We start from the raw sequence: 18,997 nt of genomic DNA on the forward strand, positions 1-18,997 counted from the left end.
ATAATCTATGACTGGTGATTTTAGATAGTTAATAAAACTTCTAAAGATGCCTAACTTTATCCTGAGGGGTGGGGTGGATGTGGGGTAGCATATAAGTGAATATATTTAAGTAAGATCTATGTCATGCAATACTATATATAGTATTATTTATGAGCTTCTAGAGCAATTTGTTGAAAAAGCTGAAGCTAGTACTCTTTGAGACAAAAGTTTTTTCCCCAATTCTTTTTATATTATTTTATTTTTTGAGACAGAGGCTTGCTCTGTTGCCCAGGGTGGAGTGTAGTGGTGCAATCTCAGCTCACTGCAACCTCTGCCTCCTGGATTCAAGCGATTCTTCTGCATCTACCTCCTATGTACTGGGACTACAGGCACGTGCCACCACACCCGGCTAAGTTTTTATATTTTTAATAGAGACAGGGTTTCGCCATGTTGGTCAGGATGGTCTCAAACTCCTGACCTCAAGTGATCCACTCACTTCGGCCTCCCAAAGTGCTGGGATTACAGGCATGAGCCACCACGCCCATCCTCCCCAGTTCTTTCATATGGTCTATACTGTCTGTCTAGACTCAAAACTTGTAAATTCTGCTCTATCATTATACATTGGATGGCTTTAAAAGAATTACATCACCATGTCTGATGATGATGTTGTTTCAGTATATCAGATCTGAGTATTATGCCTGGTATTAGATTATCAATTGAATACTTTAATGATTAAATTATTCACAGTGGTTAGATATGGTGAGACCTTGTCTCTATAAAACAATTAAAAACTTAGCCAAGTACAGTGGCACACACTCATAGTCTCAACTACTCCGGAGGCTAAGGCAGGAGGATTGCTTGAGCCCAGGAGTTTAAGGCTTCAGGGAGCCATGATTACAGCACTGTACTCCAGCCTGGACAGAGACCCCAAAAGCAACAACAAAAAAAGTGGTTAGAAAGACCTTTGCCTAAATCTAAAGAATTTGTTTTTTGCTAAATTGACTTAACCTGTTTATTGTCATCAGAAAATTTACAAGTAAATGTTTTTTATTATTTGACTTTCAATCTGTTACATGATGATATAGCTATTTCATGTCATATATATACACACACACATATGTATACATACATATATACACACACATACCCACACATATGTTAAAATACAGAGTACAATAATGTTTTCTTAATGCACTTATTATACTTTGTATATTGATTTACTGAAAAATATTTTTATAAGTAGGCTGGGATTATATCTAGGAATTATAACCAAGGAAATATATACAAAAGCTTACGTTTCTTCCTTCCTAGATATATGGGCAATAGGTTGTATATTTGCTGAATTGTTGACTTCAGAACCTATATTTCACTGTCGTCAGGAAGATATAAAAACAAGCAATCCATTTCATCATGATCAACTGGATCGGATATTTAGTGTCATGGGGTTTCCTGCAGGTAATTTATTTTCCTTTTTAAAGTCATATTTTGAGTCATATTTCAAAATCATTTCTTCTCAAAAGCAAAATTTAATGTATATTTATAAACTGACATAATTAGGAGATTTTAAATTAACACATTATTTTCTATAACAATATTTAATTTTTTTGTAAGATAAAGACTGGGAAGATATTAGAAAGATGCCAGAATATCCCACACTTCAAAAAGACTTTAGAAGAACAACGTAAGTAATTCCACACAGTCCTAGTCTTTTTGTGCTGATGTAAAAAAATACCTTAGACTGGGTAATTTATAAACAACAGGAATTTGTTTTCTCCCAGGCCTTGAGGCTGGAAAGTCCAAGGTCAAGGCACTGGCATGTTTGGAGTCCCATGAAGGTTGTTTTCTGCTTCCAAGGTGGTGCCTCGTTGCTGTGTCCTCACATAGGTAGAAAGGCAAAAAGGGGCAGATGCTGTGTGACGCCTCTTTTACAAGGCATTAATCCCACTCCTGAAAGCAAAGCCCTCAATTCTGGAAGGCCTTATCTTCTAATACTGTTGCATTGGGAATTAAGTTTCAACAACATGAATTTTGGAGGGGACATAAACATTCAAACCATAGTGCACATTAATTATAGGTAGTAATTTCAATGAGAATAGTTAATATTTTTAAAAAACATACGTAGATTGTTATTTAAACTAGAAATGGAGATTTTAGCATACTAATTATGCCTGTGATTTAAAAAAGGTATTCCAGATACCATTAACATATATAGTTCAGGTTTAGGCTGCAGTATTAAAAACTTTTAAGACTGTAAGGGTCAATAGGTAGTTTATGTCTGTTATGTTTTAGCACGAATAAAGGTCTCCGTTCAAGACCACAGCTGTGGTTTTATTTTTATCTGAGTAATGACTGGTAACTGATATGCTGGACTAGGAAACCTGGAAGGCTGGCAGAAGGAAGAACATGTGGCTTGGAATATGAGTAAAACAAACTGATGAAGGCATTTACTTTGAGCAGAAATGAGATTAAGGGTGATGGCATGTGAAGTGTTTGTTATAAATATGCACACCTACCGAAAATTGTGGAAGAGCTTCTCTATTGGAAACTTACCAGGAAAATTTTAGGACAGGATGGCTTATAGGAACAAAAGCAGACATCATTAAGAGAAATAGAGAATGGCATTGATCATTTCTGACCCCTTTTTCTCCCAATCCTTGGTGGGGTCCTTTGCCTGTATCCATCTCTTAAGGACAGTGCTAATATCAAGGTTCTATCCTGGGCTCTCCTCTCACTCTGGATACTTTCCCAGTCAGATGTCATGATTTTGATGGCCACAATTTACCATCAATTATGTGGATAACTCCCAATATGTATCTTACTTGTTCACTTTTCCAAGTTTCAAAATCATTCATCTAATTGCCTTATGGAATCCCAACCTGAATGTTCTATAAATTCTTTAAACACCCAAAACCAAACTAGTAATTTTCATTTAACGTTGTATGGTACCTTGTTGGCAAGGGTACAATAAAATGGACATTCTGGCCAGGCACAGTGGCTCACTCATGTCTTTAATCCCCACACTTTGGGAGGCTGAGTCGGGAAGATCTTGAGCCCAGGAGTTTGAAACTAGCCTGGGCAACATAGTTAGACCCTATCTCTATTTTTATTTTTAAAAAATTATTACTCATATGCTACTGGTGAGGATGAGTACTTCTCAAATTTCAGCGTACCTGCAAACCACCTGGAGACCTTGTTAAAAATGTAGATTCTGAGTCAGAATCAGGGGTGAGGACTAAGAACCTTCATTTCTAATGCAGGCTCTCAGGTGATGCCCAGGTTGCTGGTAAAGGCTACATTTGTGTAGTGAGATTCTAGAGCACCTAAAAAAGACTTTAAAATGTGCATGCCCTTTGACCTGATAATTCCTGGAATTTATCCTGTGGAAGTAATCAGAGCTACTACAAATAGATGGGTACTTCTTCTATACCAGGGTGGTGCTAAACCCTTTACCCACATTTTTTCATAAGATCTTCCTAGCAAATCTATAGGGTAGGTATAATTACAGTTTCCACTTTTCAGATTCGGAACCTAAGGCTTTCATAGAGGTTAACTAACTTGCCCAAGGTCACACGATTGGTGAATGACTGAATCAGGATCTAGTAGGGGTCTCTGAGTCTCATCCGCTAGGCAGTATCGGCTCCCTGCCATGCATATCAGATTTAGCTATAACGACTTGTATGCCACAGTTATTATGAAACGAGTAATACCCGTACCAGTAGGAGATAGGCAGCCACTCAAAATAATAAGTTTGAAGAGTATTTGACAAGGGAAAATGTTTATGGAACAATATTAAATAAAAAGCTAAGACAATTTTTATAGTAGGATTCCAATTTTATAAAAACAAAGCAAAAATTCCTGTGTTTATACCATGTATGTATATGCCACACACACAAAACGCCAAAGGACATTATAAAAATTTTGTCAGTGGTTTTTTGGTCACTGAGTGGCTTGTGAGTGATTTTAATTTTCTTCCTTATACTTTCTATATTCTGTAATTCTTTTTATCGTGAACATATATTACCTATTTTTAGACCTTTTCAATTTGAAATATTTCATATGTAGGAAAGAATATACAATGAAAACATATATAGTATATTTAGAATAATAAAATGAATACCCCTTTGCTCACCTCTGAACCTAAGAATTAGAACATCACTAAGATTACTACAGCACTGTGTATGCCCCATCTCCCTATCCACCTCCCTCCCAGAGGATAGACTCTGAGTGTTCTGCATTTGAGTTTATCATCCCACAGTTTTTATTATAGTTCTAGTCCACATGTTTATGTATCTCTAAAAATTATTGTTCAATTTATTGTCTTTCAACTTTTTATAAATGGTAACATATTATGTATTTTCTTCTCCAACTTGCTTTTTCTCCTCACTTAACCTCGCATATTCATTTTTACTGTTGTATAACATTCCATTCTGTGAATATATAAAAACGTACCCATTTTTCAGTTGATGGACATTTGGGTCGTCTATATATATATATGGCCATTACTAAAAGGCTGCTAAGAACATTTTTATCCATGTATCCTGATATACATGTGCAAAAGCATCCTTTGACTCAGGTTTGTGCCTAGAAATGGAGTTGCTAGGTCATAGGCTATACACATTTTCAACACTAATGGTTAATGCATAACTGTTTTCCAAAGGGATTTTAACAGTATAAACTCTCATGTTGCGTGTGACAGTTCCTATTTCTTCACACATTTGCTAGTATTTGGTAATGTGTTCCTTCTTAATCAGAAAAAACAATGTCTTAAACACATACCTTATAGGAAAGCCAATCTTGGAGCTTTCGTTAAAAATATCAATTGGATGAGTGTTCCCAGTGATGTGTGACTGTGCGTGTCCTTGCAGGTATGCCAACAGTAGCCTCATAAAGTACATGGAGAAACACAAGGTCAAGCCTGACAGCAAAGTGTTCCTCTTGGTAGGTGCTTCTCTCCCAGACTGAAATCTGATTCTCAGCACAACTCTCGCCTTCTGTTTACTCAGCTGTTCCTCCTCTTTAGAAACAAAAGAAATTGGTGGATGCTGGGGCAAAATTAAATATTTTTTGTTGAGATGTCACCCTTATATTTCAGCCTTCACTTTAAATGATTTATCAGCAGAAAATGAACTTTAAAAGGGCTTTCATGCTGATGATTTCTGCCAGTTTCACATAAAAGTATGTAGAATGCTTAATCTGCAGTGAGCTATACAAAATGTATTTTATATTAATCCTGTTACACAGGAATACAAAAGGCAAGGTGTTGACTTGTAAACAACCTTTTCATGTGCTCTGCATTTCCTGTGTGTCACTCTAGCTTCAGAAACTCCTGACCATGGATCCAACCAAGAGAATTACCTCGGAGCAAGCTCTGCAGGATCCCTATTTTCAGGAGGACCCTTTGCCAACATTAGAGTATGTGTCCCGTCTTTTCTGTGTCCTTTGCTCCAGGCTGAGGAGGTGGCGTGGTGTTTGAAAGCAAGGGAAGCACTTGCTACTGAAATATTTAACTTTTTCAGCGATGCCACCTAAAGACTGCTCAAGAGAAAGCTTCCACATTTTGAAACAGGCAAAGCTGTAGAGAGGTATGAATGAAAACAAGTATTTTAGGAACGACCATTTGTCAGTTTTACGATCAAAACTAAAGCTGAGAACAGGTAAGACCTTTACAGACCAATTGGCCGGATCAGAAATTCAGCCAAACCAGCAGGTAACAGAAGTTAATCTGTCTTCCAGAGCATGTCCACTGCACTACAAAACCCCTCTACTCCTCCATCCTTTTTACCCCCAAGTATAGACTTTGTGTTTTCATCTATAAGAGGTGCAGTTTTTCTTAAGGCAAATACAAATTAAGTTATTTTTGGTGCTAATGAAGTTAGTATAGAGAAACTTCTATGTCCTGTATGTCAGCTAGCTAGCAGCAGTCAAGATTTGAACACTAGCCACAGATGAAGAGTAGGAAATAAGTGAAGAAAAACAAATTGGAATTTTAAATTAACAAGGTAAGGATATTACAGATTTTAGATCATGATATGTTTTTTTCTTTTTAATGATTTTTAGTGTATTTGCCGGCTGCCAGATTCCATACCCCAAACGAGAATTCCTTAATGAAGATGATCCTGAAGAAAAAGGTGACAAGGTATAAACTGCATTGTATACTTTCACTTCCAAAGAGTGAGGGAGGCAAAAAGATAGCTTAGGTATCATTCCTTAATTCCTATATATTTAACCACCTTTTCTAATATTTAATTAAATTTGAATGTGTCTTATTTTCTGTGGAAGTTTGGGGATTGTAAAGGTACCTTGAAGTTTGAAGTATGACCAGCTCACCGATACCTGAGCTTCCGGTGTATGTCACAGCCAGTTCTGCTCCCGGATTCCTACTTCTTGCTCTTTCTGTTTGTTTGGTGTCACTGCCACCCCTTTATGCAGGCTGGCTTTTGCTAGCATCACTCTGTTCTTTCCTCTTAACTGGATATATTGGCTTACTCTCCAGACTGCTCTGCCTTTCGAGAATCATGATTGCAAAGATTTCTTATAGCTGTTTTAATGAGCTATAAGAAAGGTATTTCTGATGTGCCTGTGGCCTTCAGTGAGATGTCTGTGACTGATTTGGAGGATCACTGTGGAATCTAAATGAATGTCATTGACAGTCCTGTTTGGGGCTTGGTGCCTTGCCCTTTGGGAACACTGTGTTCCCTGGCTGCTCCATTCTCCGGTCCTCCCCACGACTCTAGTGTCCCACATAGATTGCTCCCCCAGGTTGGTCAGCAGCCGCATGTGCATATCAAATAATTAAAGAAAGTTCCTGTTAATTTGGTTTCATACCAAGCTTGCTTTTTTCCCCTTAAAAGAATCAGCAACAGCAGCAGAACCAGCATCAGCAGCCCACAGCTCCTCCACAGCAGGCAGCAGCCCCTCCACAGGCGCCCCCGCCACAGCAGAATAGCACCCAGACCAACGGGACCGCAGGTGGGGCTGGGGCCGGGGTCGGAGGCACCGGAGCAGGGTTGCAGCACAGCCAGGACTCCGGCCTGAACCAGGTGCCCCCAAACAAGAAGCCACGGCTAGGGCCTTCAGGCGCAAACTCAGGCGGACCTGTGATGCCGTCGGATTATCAGGTACTCCCTGAATGTCTAATGTTCATATGCTTTATGAAGTGGGGAAAAGATTTATCCTAGATCCTTTTAGAGTTAGGTAACACTTAACTCTTACATTTGTGCAACCTGTACAATCCTGTTTCTAAGACATTCTATGAAGAGGAAGATTTTCATCATATTTCATGTAATTGTAAAATATCTCATATTCTGATTTGTTTATCCTGACACCCTGAGGAGAGGAAGGTAGGAAGGCCAGTGCCCCCATCCTTAAAAGAAAATTTCATCATTTTACCCTTACAGCTGCCTTAGCAGTTTTGGCGTATCCGAAAAAGATACATAGATAAGCAATTGAAAAGGGGAAGGGAGTGGTGTCTTACTTTGGACAAAATTGCATTCTTTTTTTTTTTTTTTTTTTTTTTTTGAGACGGAGTCTTGCTCTGTCGCCCGGGCTGGAGTGCAGTGGCCGGATCTCAGCTCACTGCAAGCTCCGCCTCCCGGGTTTACGCCATTCTCCTGCCTCAGCCTCCCGAGTAGCTGGGACTACAGACGCCGCCACCTCGCCCGGCTAGTTTTCTGTATTTTTAGTAGAGACGGGGTTTCACCGTGTTAGCCAGGATGGTCTCGATCTCCTGACCTTGTGATCCGCCCGTCTCAGCCTCCCAAAGTGCTGGGATTACAGGCTTGAGCCACCGCGCCCGGCAAAATTGCATTCTTCAGAAAGATATGCTCTTCCTGGGAGGAAGTAGCTACACAGATAAAGAAGAGAAGGGGGCTAAGACTGAGGCTTTTCCGAAATAACTGTTAAGTCTCATTAGAAATAATTTTGAGACTAAAAAATACTTTTTGTTATTCAGATAAAAAGAGAACACCAATTGCAGTACTAATTCAGGAAATTAAAGGAGCTAAGTCTAAGGATTGGTATTTGGAGAGAGGTAAAAATACCCATTGTGATAACCATAGGAAATTTTGAAAAAAACGTTTTTTTCAAGGTAGTAACAAGTTAAGAAAACATCTAGGAAGAAGGGAAAACTTAAGTTGTTTTTTTTGTTGTTGGTGTTTTTGTTTGTTGGTTTTAAGTTTGGAACCACAGTCCCTCTGGGAACTCTTGGAGATGAGTGCATAGGATAGAGATAATAGAAAACAAAACCTCTGGCAAGGGAACCATAAACTCACTGATAAGGAACTGCAATAAAGAGAAACTTTAACAAGAAAGACATAACAAATAGCTGCATGAACTGCCTTTACATTTTGAATAGCTCAACAAACTAATGTGTTTCCACACAACTACTTCTCTGAAAAACTTCTCTTCAGAATATCCCTGCAAGCAGAAGAGTACATAATACTTCCACTTGGTTCCAATTAAACAAATTGGGGCTTCAGTTTGATCTACTAAAAACAGCTTGCCAGCTGGGTAGTAGCACGAGCATATTTGAATTTTGTTATAAAATCTGTCTCCCCCACCCCGCCAGTTATATGAGCAACAAATACTATATACTGGTTCATCTTTGTGTCTCTGATTGAATTATACTAACCTGTGTTAAAAAATAATAATTTGCCTAAACACTTGTTAAAGTTGGTAAGGCAGACTTTATTCAAGGCGGGGCCATGGCAGTGCATAAAGGGACCACTGCAAGAGGGGCTGGCAGTTGGGGAGGAAGACTAGACTCAATTCAGACTCCCACATGACAAGTGGAGATGTATAACCAAAGAGCAGGGTGGGGATCAGTGGAGGGAAAGTTACTGATCCCCACCCTGCTCTGAAGGGAGGCCTGGGTGATAAGCTCTTAAAGGTGGGGGATTTTTGCCAAGCCAACTTGGCAAGATTCTTGCTCTAACAGGATTCTCCAAAGACAGGAAAGCCCAAGGTCAGGCCTAGTCAAGCAGAAGACTCACATAGCTCCATCCAATACTACCCTGTAAAACTTCCCTACAGCCTCTTTGCAGACAGCCCCTCCTCTACTGAGCTGCCCCCGGCAACAACATGTTTTCATACCTTCTGTAATAAACCTGCCTTTCTTTACCCAGAACCCTCTTGGTAAAAACCTTGACCTCCCGAGAGGAGCCTGACTACAGCTTTTGTCAAAGGAAAGAGTCTTTGTCACCCAATTATAGTCAGTTATAGACAGATTACTCTCTTTCTTTTTTTTTTTTTTTCCAAATTCAAAAATTCTTTGAAATGCTTTTCTATGTCCATATTCTGTTTACTTAAAAATAAACCTTTCATAGCTGGGTCCTGATGTCTGTGGAAAAAAATAATAAATCTTCCAACATATCTATTAAATGAATAGATATCTCAACTATTTAATTGGAGAGGCTGGCATGAGGGGCAGCCGGGTGTCCCATTACACAGAACTTGCAACTCATACTAACATCTAGGAGCCACGGGAAAAACTTTCTTTTCACCCTCTGCAAGTTCGCTGAAAAATCAACTCACAAAAGGCAGGTTAATTGGAGAAAATGTCATGAGTGCGACTAGCTAGGGCCAGTGTCTCAGGCAGTCAAGGTTTTTTACCAAGACAGTTCTGGGTAAAGAAAGGCAGATTTATTACAGAAGGTATGAAAATATGTTGTTGCAACAGACAGCACAGCAGAGGAGGGGCTGTCTGCAAAGAGCAGGGGCTGGAAGGAAGTTTACAGGGTCTTGTGGGAGGGAGCTGTGTGCCAAATGAGGTCATCGTGCCCACCAGTTGTTTGTGACTAGCAGTGTCTCAGAACAATTGTTCATTGTTTTTCCCCACCTGGAGCCCCTTCCTCCTTACTGCTTACTTACCAGGACAGAAAGGCATACAAATTGATACCAGCGGGCTGAGGGAGGTCCCCAAATGCTGGTGGGACCTCGACCCCACCCTGTGTCCAGGCTCCTAACACCATCGGGAGAAGGAATTAAAGGATGAGTCAAAAATAGCAAAAGTATGGAGATTTATTGCAGAGAGAAAAGTACACGACTCAAGAAAGGGGAGTGTGGGTATACTCAAGAGAGAATCTGGCAAGGGACAGTGGCTCATGCCTATAATCCCAACACTTTGGGAGGCCGAGGTGGGTGGATCACCTGAGGTCAGGAGTTCAAGACCATCCTGGCCAACATGGCAAAACCTCGTCTCTCCTAAAAATATAAAAATTAGCTGGTTGTGGTGGTGCAAGCGTGTAATCCCGGCTACTTGGGAGGCTGAAGCAGGAGAATTGCTTGAACCTGGAAGGCAGAGGTTGCAGTGAGCCAAGATCGCACCACTGCACTCCAGCCTGGGTAACAGAGTGAGACTCCATCTCAAAAAAATAAATAAATAGAGAGTCATGCAGTCTGGTTTGGGTTTCTATCTTTATGGGTTTCTTTAACCAAAGGGTGGAATATTCATGAAAATTTCTGGAAAAAGGTGGAGATTTCTTGGAACTGTGGTGCCACCCATTTTTATGCCAAATATGGGTGTTCTCGAAACTGTCATGGTGCTGGTGAGTGTGTGATTTAGTATGTTAATGGGCATATAATGGTGTCCTAGGTTTTGAAGCAGAAATTCAAAGTGTGTTTCATGTAGTCGTTTTGGTTTGTTTGTTTGTTTGTTTGTTTGTTTTGAGACAGAGTCTCACTGTGTCGCCCAGGCTGGAGTGCAGTTACATGATTTTGGCTCACTACAACCCGCACCTCCTGAGTTCAAGTGATTCTCATGCCTCAGCCTCCCAAGTAGCTGAGACTACAGGCACTCACCACCACTCCTGGCTAATTTGTGTGCGTGTGTGTGTGTGTTTATGTTTGTGTATATTTTTTAAAAGTAAAGACAGGGTTTCGCCATGTTGGTCAGGCTGGTCTCAAACTCCTGACCTCAAGTCATCCACCTTTCTTGGCCTCCTAAAGTGTTGGGATTACAGACGTGAGCCACTGCGCCCGGCCAGAAATTGTCCATTTTTTTGTGGTTTAGGGTCAACAAAGTGTGGACAGCCATGTAGAAACATGATTGGACAGAAAGGTTATGATCTGATACTAATAGACTGAGCAGGGAAACCCAGCACGGCCTGTCCAGATTCCTGTTGGCCTCACTGAGCACCCATTCCTGCCTCTGGGTGTGGGGCAGGACCCCCTCTGGAACAGGAGTCTCATGACCTATAGTCAGACAAGGTATGCCAGATCATTTTTTATGGCCAGTTTTTACACAGAAAGGTGGGGGGAAGTTAGAGTAATATTTTTAGGTTTCACAGCTGGTGTTGGGGAAGTGGGGTTCTGGTTTCTGTGGCCTGCATTAGGGAAGGGGAATTCTAATTTCTATGGCTGGCTCTGGGGAGAATGGGACTATGAGACAAGAGGGCACAAAAAGGTCAGAGAAAAACTTTTGCTCCTGAGGCCTTCATTTTGGGGTATTGTTTTCTGTACCCCAACAGTTCCATTAGTAGAGTTTCAAGGCTTTTGGGCTGCTTCATCAATGTATTGTAAGCAAGTACAGTTAGCACTTTGAAAAGCAGGACATTGGCTTATTTTCTGTCTAAAAAACCCCTTGTCATTAAAAAAGCTATGTTACAGCACATTAGGTTCTTACATGTTTACATTATATTTTATGGCAAAATTGCCCTAAATAACGTGAGTTGAAATAACATTTTTCATAATAAACTTCAAAATAAAACATGTAATTAAAATTTGAAATTTTTAAAGACTTCTGTAACCAACATAACTATTCAGTTGTATAACTTAGGAAGGAGCAAAACTAAGGTGTTTTTTTGTTTGTTTGTTTGTTTGTTTTGATTTTTTTTTTTTTTTTTTTTTGAGATGGAGTCTCCCTCTGTCACCCAGGCTGGAGTGCAGCGGCGCCAATCTTGACTCACTACGACCTCTGCCTCCTGGGTTCAAGCGATTCTCCTGCCTCAGCCTCCCGAGTAGCTAGAACTATAGGGACCCACCACCACCACGCCCGGCTAATTTTTATATTTTTAGTAGAGATGGGGTTTCACCATGTTGGCCAGACTGGTCTTGAACTCCTGATCTCAGGTGATCTGCCCAGCTCAGCTTCCCAAAGTGCTGGGATTACAGGTGTGAGCCACTGTGTGCAGCCAAAACTGAGTTGTTTTTAACCAAAACTACCTTAGTGCCCTGTTATTTTGGACCACATGTTCCAAGTCCAGTTTGGCAGCCTTTGAGCACTGAATAGGAGGACCTTGCTGATCTCTTCTTTCCTAAACCCCAGTGCTACCTCAAGATCATTTACATTTTTAACTCAAAGTGTAACTGCCCGACAGGTTCTTCTTGCCCGCTGCCCAAATAGAGCCAATTTATCAAGACGGGAATTTCAATAGAGAAAGAGTTTAATACACATAGGGCCAGCTAAATGGAACATCAGAGTTTTATTATCAGCCTCCTCAAAAATTTGGAGGCTAGGATCTTTCAAAGATACTTTGGTGGGCAGGGGTCTAGGGAATGAATACTGCTGCTTGGTTGGGGATGCAATCAAAGGGGTATGAAAAACGGCCTTCCTGTGCTGAGTCCACTTCTGGGTGGGGGCCACAGGATTGGTAGAGTCATGAGTCTCAGTCTGGGTGGAGTCATCTGAAATGCAAAAGTCTGAGAAAACATCTGAAAAGGCTGACAATAGTGATGTTATTTACAGGAGTAACTGGGGAGTAGCCAGTTGCCCTCCAGAACAATGACTGGTAATTGTTTAACTACACCTACATCTTAGCAGAATTCAGGCCTTTCTCATAATCCTAAACTTGTGGCCTTTTAGTAGTTTTATAAAGGCAGTTTAGTTTTGGGATGGGCTATTGTCATTTAAACTATAAACTAAATTTCTCCCAAAGTTAGCTTGGCCCATGCCCAGGAATGACCAAGAACAGTTTGGAGGTTAAAGGCAAGATGGAGTTGGTTAGATCAGATCTCTTGCACTGTCATAATTTTCTCGCTGTTTCATCTTTGCTAAGGAAGTTTCAATTACATATATTATTTATTACATATATTCTTTCCCACTTTGCTCACAAGAAAAACCAGCCTTCTGAATATAGCCAAAGATACTAATTCCAGCTTTGCTTATCTCTTACATACTGTTCTTACTCTATAGATGATTTTTCCTTTTACACATTTTTTTTATATTTGCCTTAGTACTATGAAGATGAAGGTTTCATTTAATGTAATAAAAATACATTGAATTGAAATTCATTTTTTGTCTTCTGTTGAGGACAATCATATATGACAATTGCTCTATTCTAAATGTTATCTGAAGTTTATAAAACCCACGTTGCTGCCACACTCCAGCTAACCTTGCCTTACTTTGTCTTGTAGGTAGAACTCCTGATGCCCCTAGCTTCTACCTCTGAAAACCCTTAGCTTTAAAATAATGGTTTCTTAATCACAGCTTTGTTGTTTATAATGGGAAAAATAATAGCATGTCAGTATACATTATGAATACTGTTGATTTCAGTACGCCAAATTGATTATTCTTGTTTGCACATCTCAGCTATTAACTAACACCCCAGAATTGGAATAAAGAGAAACGGGTCCGCTGAAATTTCCCCTCTTCCTTTCCTTCCAGTGTAGCTTATCTCCCACAGAAATCCAGCCAAACTTCATGCCTGCTAGAATGTGTGGTTACAGTGGTGGCAGGCTGTCATTTCAGATAACCAAAATGTGTTAACAACTTAAGTTAGCTGTCAACTATGTGGGTCTGAACCAGGAGCCTAATGATGAAAACGGCTTATATCTCTATCCTACTGTGATTAGCATCTTGAGTTACCCTCTTCCTCCATTAGTAATTCCCTTTTCCTGTTTCTTTCTCCTAGCACTCCAGTTCTCGCCTGAATTACCAAAGCAACGTTCAGGGATCCTCTCAGTCCCAGAGCACACTTGGCTACTCTTCCTCGTCTCAGCAGAGCTCACAGTACCACCCATCTCACCAGGCCCACCGGTACTGACAAGCTCCCCTTGGGCCAGGCCAGCCCAGCCCAGAGCACAGACTCCAGCAATATGTCTGCATTGAAAAGAACCAAAAAGATGCAAACTATGATGCCATTTAAAACTCACACACGTGGGAGGAAAACCTTATATACTGAGCATTTTGCAGGACTGATATCTCTTCTTCATTGACTTAAAGAAGATTCTTGTGAAGTTTCCCCAGCACCCCTTCCCTGCATGTGTTCCATTGTGACTTCTCTGATAAAGCGTCTGATCTAATCCCAGCACTTCTGTAACCTTCAGCATTTTTTTGAAGGATTTCCTGGTGCACCTTTCTCATGCTGTAGCAATCACTATGGTTTATCTTTTCAAAGCTCTTTTAATAGGATTTTAATGTTTTAGAAACAGGATTCCAGTGGTGTATAGTTTTATACTTCATGAACTGATTTAGCAACACAGGTAAAAATGCACCTTTTAAAGCACTACGTTTTCACAGACAATAACTGTTCTGCTCATGGAAGTCTTAAACAAACCGTACTGTCCCAAAGTACTTTACTATTACGTTCTTATTTATCTAGTTTCAGGGAAGGTCTAATAAAAAGACAAGTGGTGGGACAGAGGAAACCTACAACCAAAAACTGCCTAGATCTTTGCAGTTACTATGCTTTATGCTATGAAGAACTGAAGTATGTGGTAATTTTTATATAATCATTCATATGGAACTTAGTTCCCAGCATCATCTTATTCTGAATAGCATTCAGTAATTGAGAATTATAATTTTAACCTTCATGTAGCTAAGTCTACCTTAAAAAGGGTTTCAAGAGCTTTGATGAAATAAAGTCTCGATGGCCCACACCAAAACGCTGAAGAGAGTATCAACTGCACTAGGATTTCTTTAAGGAGTAATTTTGATCAAAAGACGTGTTACTTCCCTTTGAAGGAAAAGTTTTTAGTGTGTATTGTACATAAAGTTGGCTTCTCTAAAGAACCATTGGTTTCTTCACATCTGGGTCTGCGTGAGCAACTTCCTTACATAATCAAGGGTACTCAAGTAGAAGCCTGCAAATTAATCTGCTTTTAAAATAAAGAGCAGTGTTCTCCATTCGTATTTGCATTAGACATAGAGTGACTATTTTTAAAGCATGTTAAAAATTTAGGTTTTATTCATGTTTAAAGTATGTATTATGTATGCATAATTTTGCTGTTGTTACTGAAACTTAATTCTATCAAGAATCTTTTCATTGCACTGAATGATTTCTTTTGCCCCTAGGAGAAAACTTAATAATTGTGCCTAAAAACTATGGGCAGATAGTGTAAGACTCTCTACTAGACAACGTGAATTATTTGCATTTCCATGTTCTATGAATTAGTGGCTGAGTTCTTTCTTAGCTGCTTTAAGGAGCCCCTCACTCCCCAGAGTCAAAAGGAAATGTAAAGACTTAGAGCTCCCATTGTAATGTAAGGGGCAAGAAATCTGTGTTCTTCTGAATGCTACTAGCAGCACCAGCCTTGTTTTAAATGTTTTCTTGAGCTAGAAGAAATAGCTGATTATTGTATATGCAAATTATATGCATTTTTAAAAACTATTCTTTGTGAACTTATCTACCTGGTTATGATACTCTGGGTCCATACACAAGTAAAATAAGATTAGACAGAAGCCAGTATACATTTTGCACTATTGATGTGATACTGTAGCCAGCCAGGACCTTACTGATCTCAGCATAATCATGCTCACTAATAATAATGAAGTCTGCATAGTGACACTCATCAAGACTGAAGATGAAGCAGGTTACATGCTCCATTGGAAGGAGTTTCTGACAGTCTCCTGCTGTTTTACCCCTTCCATTTTTTAAAATAAGAAATTAGCAGCCCTCTGCATAATGTAGCTGCCTATATGCAGTTTTATCATGTGCCCTAAAACCTCACTGTCCAGAGCTGTTGGTCATCAGATGCTCACTGCACCCTCACTGTGTGCCCGGTGCCCTGCTGGGTGGAGAACACAGAGGACAAGGCATACTTCTGTCCTTAAGGAGCTTGTGATCTGTTCTGTGACAGTAAGCCCTCCTGGGATGTCTGTGCCATGTGATTGACTTATAAGTGAAACTGTATTATAATATGAAGGTCTTTTTGTTTACTTCTAAACCCACTTGGGTAGTTACTATCCCCAAATCTGTTCTGTAAATAATATTATGGAAGGGTTTCTATGTCAGTCTACCTTAGAGAAAGCCAGTGATTAAATATCACAAAAGGCATCCATGTATCTTTGAAATGTTCACATCAGCCTGTTAACAACAATTGAGTGGTCCTTGTAGGCAGAACGTACTCTCCTAAGTGGTTGTAGGAAATTGCAAGGAAAATAGAAGCTCTGTTCCTGCTCTCAAGGGAGATTACCTTTAATAAAAGAAGACAAACCCAAATAGATATGTTAACCAAAATACTATGCCCCTTAATACTTTATAAGCAGCATTGTTATAGTTCTTTTGCTTATACATTCGCAGAACTACCCTGCTTTCCTTGTGTATAATGACTTTTACTGGCAGAACTGAAATATAAACTGTAAGGGGATTTCATCAGTTGCTCCCAGTATACAATATCCTCCAGGACATAGCCAGACATCTCCATTCCACACATGACTGGGTTCCTATCCCTGCACTGGTACTGGCTCTTTTCTCCTCTTTCCTTGCCTCAGGGTTAGTGCTACCCACTGATTCCCTTTACCCTTAGGAATAATTTTGGATCATTTTCTTTCTCTTTAAAGGGGAACAAAGCCTTTTTTTTTTTTTAAACGGAGTGTCAGTTTGTCACCCAGGCTGGAGTGCAGTGGTGCAATCTTGGCTCACTCCAACCTCTGCCTTCCAGGTTCAAGTGATTCTCCTGCCTTAGTCTCCCGAGTAGCTGGGACTACAGGCATCCACCAACACGTCTGACTAATTTTTGTATTTTTAGTAGAGACGGGGTTTCACCCTCTTGGTCAGGCTCGTCTTGAACTCCTGACCTCAGGTGATCCCCTGCCTCGGCCTCCCAAAGTGCTGGGATTACAGGCGTGAGCCACTGCACCCGGCCGGGAACAAAGCCTTTTTAACACACGTAAGGGCCCTCAAACCGTGGGACCTCTAAGAAGACCTGTGAAGCTTTTTGAGGGCAAACTTTACCTTTGTGGTCCCCAAATGACTGCATTTCTCTTTGAAATTTATTAGATACTATTATGTCCCCCAAGGGTACAGGAGGGGCATCCCTCAGCCTATGGGAACACCCAAAATAGGAGGGGTTATTGACGGGAAGGAATGAATCCAAGTGAAGGCTTTCTGCTCTCCATGTTACAAACCAGTTTCAGAGTTAGCTTTCTGGGGAGGTGTGTGTTTGTGAAAGGAATTCAAGTGTTGCAGGACAGAGGAGCTGAACATAAGGTAGCTTTGGCAGCAGGGCTGATACTATGAGGCTGAAACAATCCTTGTGATGAAGTAGATCATGCAGTGACATACAAAGACCAAGGATTTATGTATATTTTTGTATCTGTGTGGTTTTGAAACTTTAGTACTTAGAATTTTGGCCTTCTGCACTACTCTTTTGCTCTTACGAACATAATGGACTCTTAAGAATGGAAAGGGATGACATTAACCTATGTGTGCTGCCTCATTCCTGGTAAAGCAACTGCCACTTGTTCTCTATGCCTCTAAAATGATGCTGTTTTCTCTGCTAAAGGTAAAAGAAAGGAAAAAAATAGTTGGAGAATAAGACATGCAACTTGATGTGCTTTTGAGTAAATTTATGCAGCAGAAACTATACAATGAAAGAAGAATTAGATGGAAATTATAAATCCAAAACTGTGGTGATGTCTTCCTAGAGAGTAGAGAAAGGCAGTGAAATGGCAGTTAGACCAACAGAGGCTTGAAGGATTCAAGTACAAGTAACATTTTATATAAAACATAGCAGTTTAGGTCCCCATAATCCTCAAGAATAGTCATAAATATCTTATAACAAAGTTCATTGTTTTAGGATTTTTTTAAAATGTGTTGTACCTAAGGCCATACTTACTCTTCTATGCTATCACTGCAAAGGGGTGATATGTATGTATTATATGAAAAAAAAAAAACCCTTAATGCACTGTTATCTCCTAAATATTTAGTAAATTAATACTATTTAATTTTTTTAAAGATTTGTCTGTGTAGACACTAAAAGTATTACACAAAATCTGGACTGAAGGTGTCCTTTTTAACAACAATTTAAAGTACTTTTTATATATGTTATGTAGTATATCCTTTCTAAACTGCCTAGTTTGTATATTCCTATAATTCCTATTTGTGAAGTGTACCTGTTCTTGTCTCTTTTTTCAGTCATTTTCTGCACGCATCCCCCTTTATATGATTATAGAGATAACTGTAGCTTTTCGTGCTCCACTGCGAGGTTTGTGCTTAGAGCTGCTGCGCCCCAGCAAGGCCTGCTCCATGGAGTGCAAGACGAGCTACTGCTTTGGAGCGAGGGTTTCCTGCTTTTGAGTTGACCTGACTTCCTTTTTGAAATGACTGTTAAAACTAAAATAAATTACATTGCATTTATTTTATATTCTTGGTTGAAATAAAATTTAATTGACTTTGCTTCCGTGTGGATTTTTTAAATGTAAAAAACTCTTATAATAAGGTTTAGTGGCTGGGGGCAGTGGCTTATGCCTGTAATCCCAGCAGTTTGGGAGGCTGAGGTGGAAGGGTTGCCTCAGGCCAGGAGTTTGAGACCTGACTGGGCAACATAGTGAGACCCCATCTAGTGTTAAAATTTTATCTGTGTGCCTAGAAGCTTTTATAATTACACTTGTCCTGCAGAGATACGAAGTCCTTCTGTGAGTTCCAATATGTTGTTTTGTTCAGGATGCTATGATGTCATAATACTGCAAAGCAAGCAAGGCTTACAGATACCTCATAAGTAAAACTGCAGGTTTTTTACATCTTCAGGAGAAACATCTTTTTTTAAAAAAAGTAAATTAGAATTATTTTTAGAAAAAGACTAATAAGCATTTGTGGATGGGGTTGGATTGGGAGTTTTTTGTTTTATAAGAGCACTCAGT

General features: G+C 39.9%; 1 protein-coding gene across 5 annotated transcripts in view; it reads left to right on the forward strand.

The window, feature by feature from the left end:
- The window catches only part of CDK19 (cyclin dependent kinase 19), a 218,374-nt gene extending 199,841 nt beyond the window's left edge, over positions 1–18,533 (forward strand). For all 5 annotated transcript variants that reach the window (XM_023206026.3, XM_023206028.3, XM_023206029.2 and 2 more), the window contains 7 exons: positions 1,291–1,434; positions 1,591–1,660; positions 4,845–4,917; positions 5,294–5,391; positions 6,037–6,115; positions 6,831–7,097; positions 13,827–18,533. In XM_023206026.3, coding sequence (XP_023061794.1) covers positions 1,291–1,434; positions 1,591–1,660; positions 4,845–4,917; positions 5,294–5,391; positions 6,037–6,115; positions 6,831–7,097; positions 13,827–13,958 — 863 coding nt within the window. In that variant the 3' untranslated portion in view covers positions 13,959–18,533. The remainder of the gene's footprint in view (positions 1–1,290; positions 1,435–1,590; positions 1,661–4,844; positions 4,918–5,293; positions 5,392–6,036; positions 6,116–6,830; positions 7,098–13,826) is intronic.
- The last annotated feature ends 464 nt before the right edge of the window (positions 18,534–18,997 follow it).

Source organism: Piliocolobus tephrosceles, chromosome 5 (assembly GCF_002776525.5).
Source record: "Piliocolobus tephrosceles isolate RC106 chromosome 5, ASM277652v3, whole genome shotgun sequence".
In the NCBI taxonomy this organism is placed as follows: domain Eukaryota; kingdom Metazoa; phylum Chordata; class Mammalia; order Primates; family Cercopithecidae; genus Piliocolobus; species Piliocolobus tephrosceles.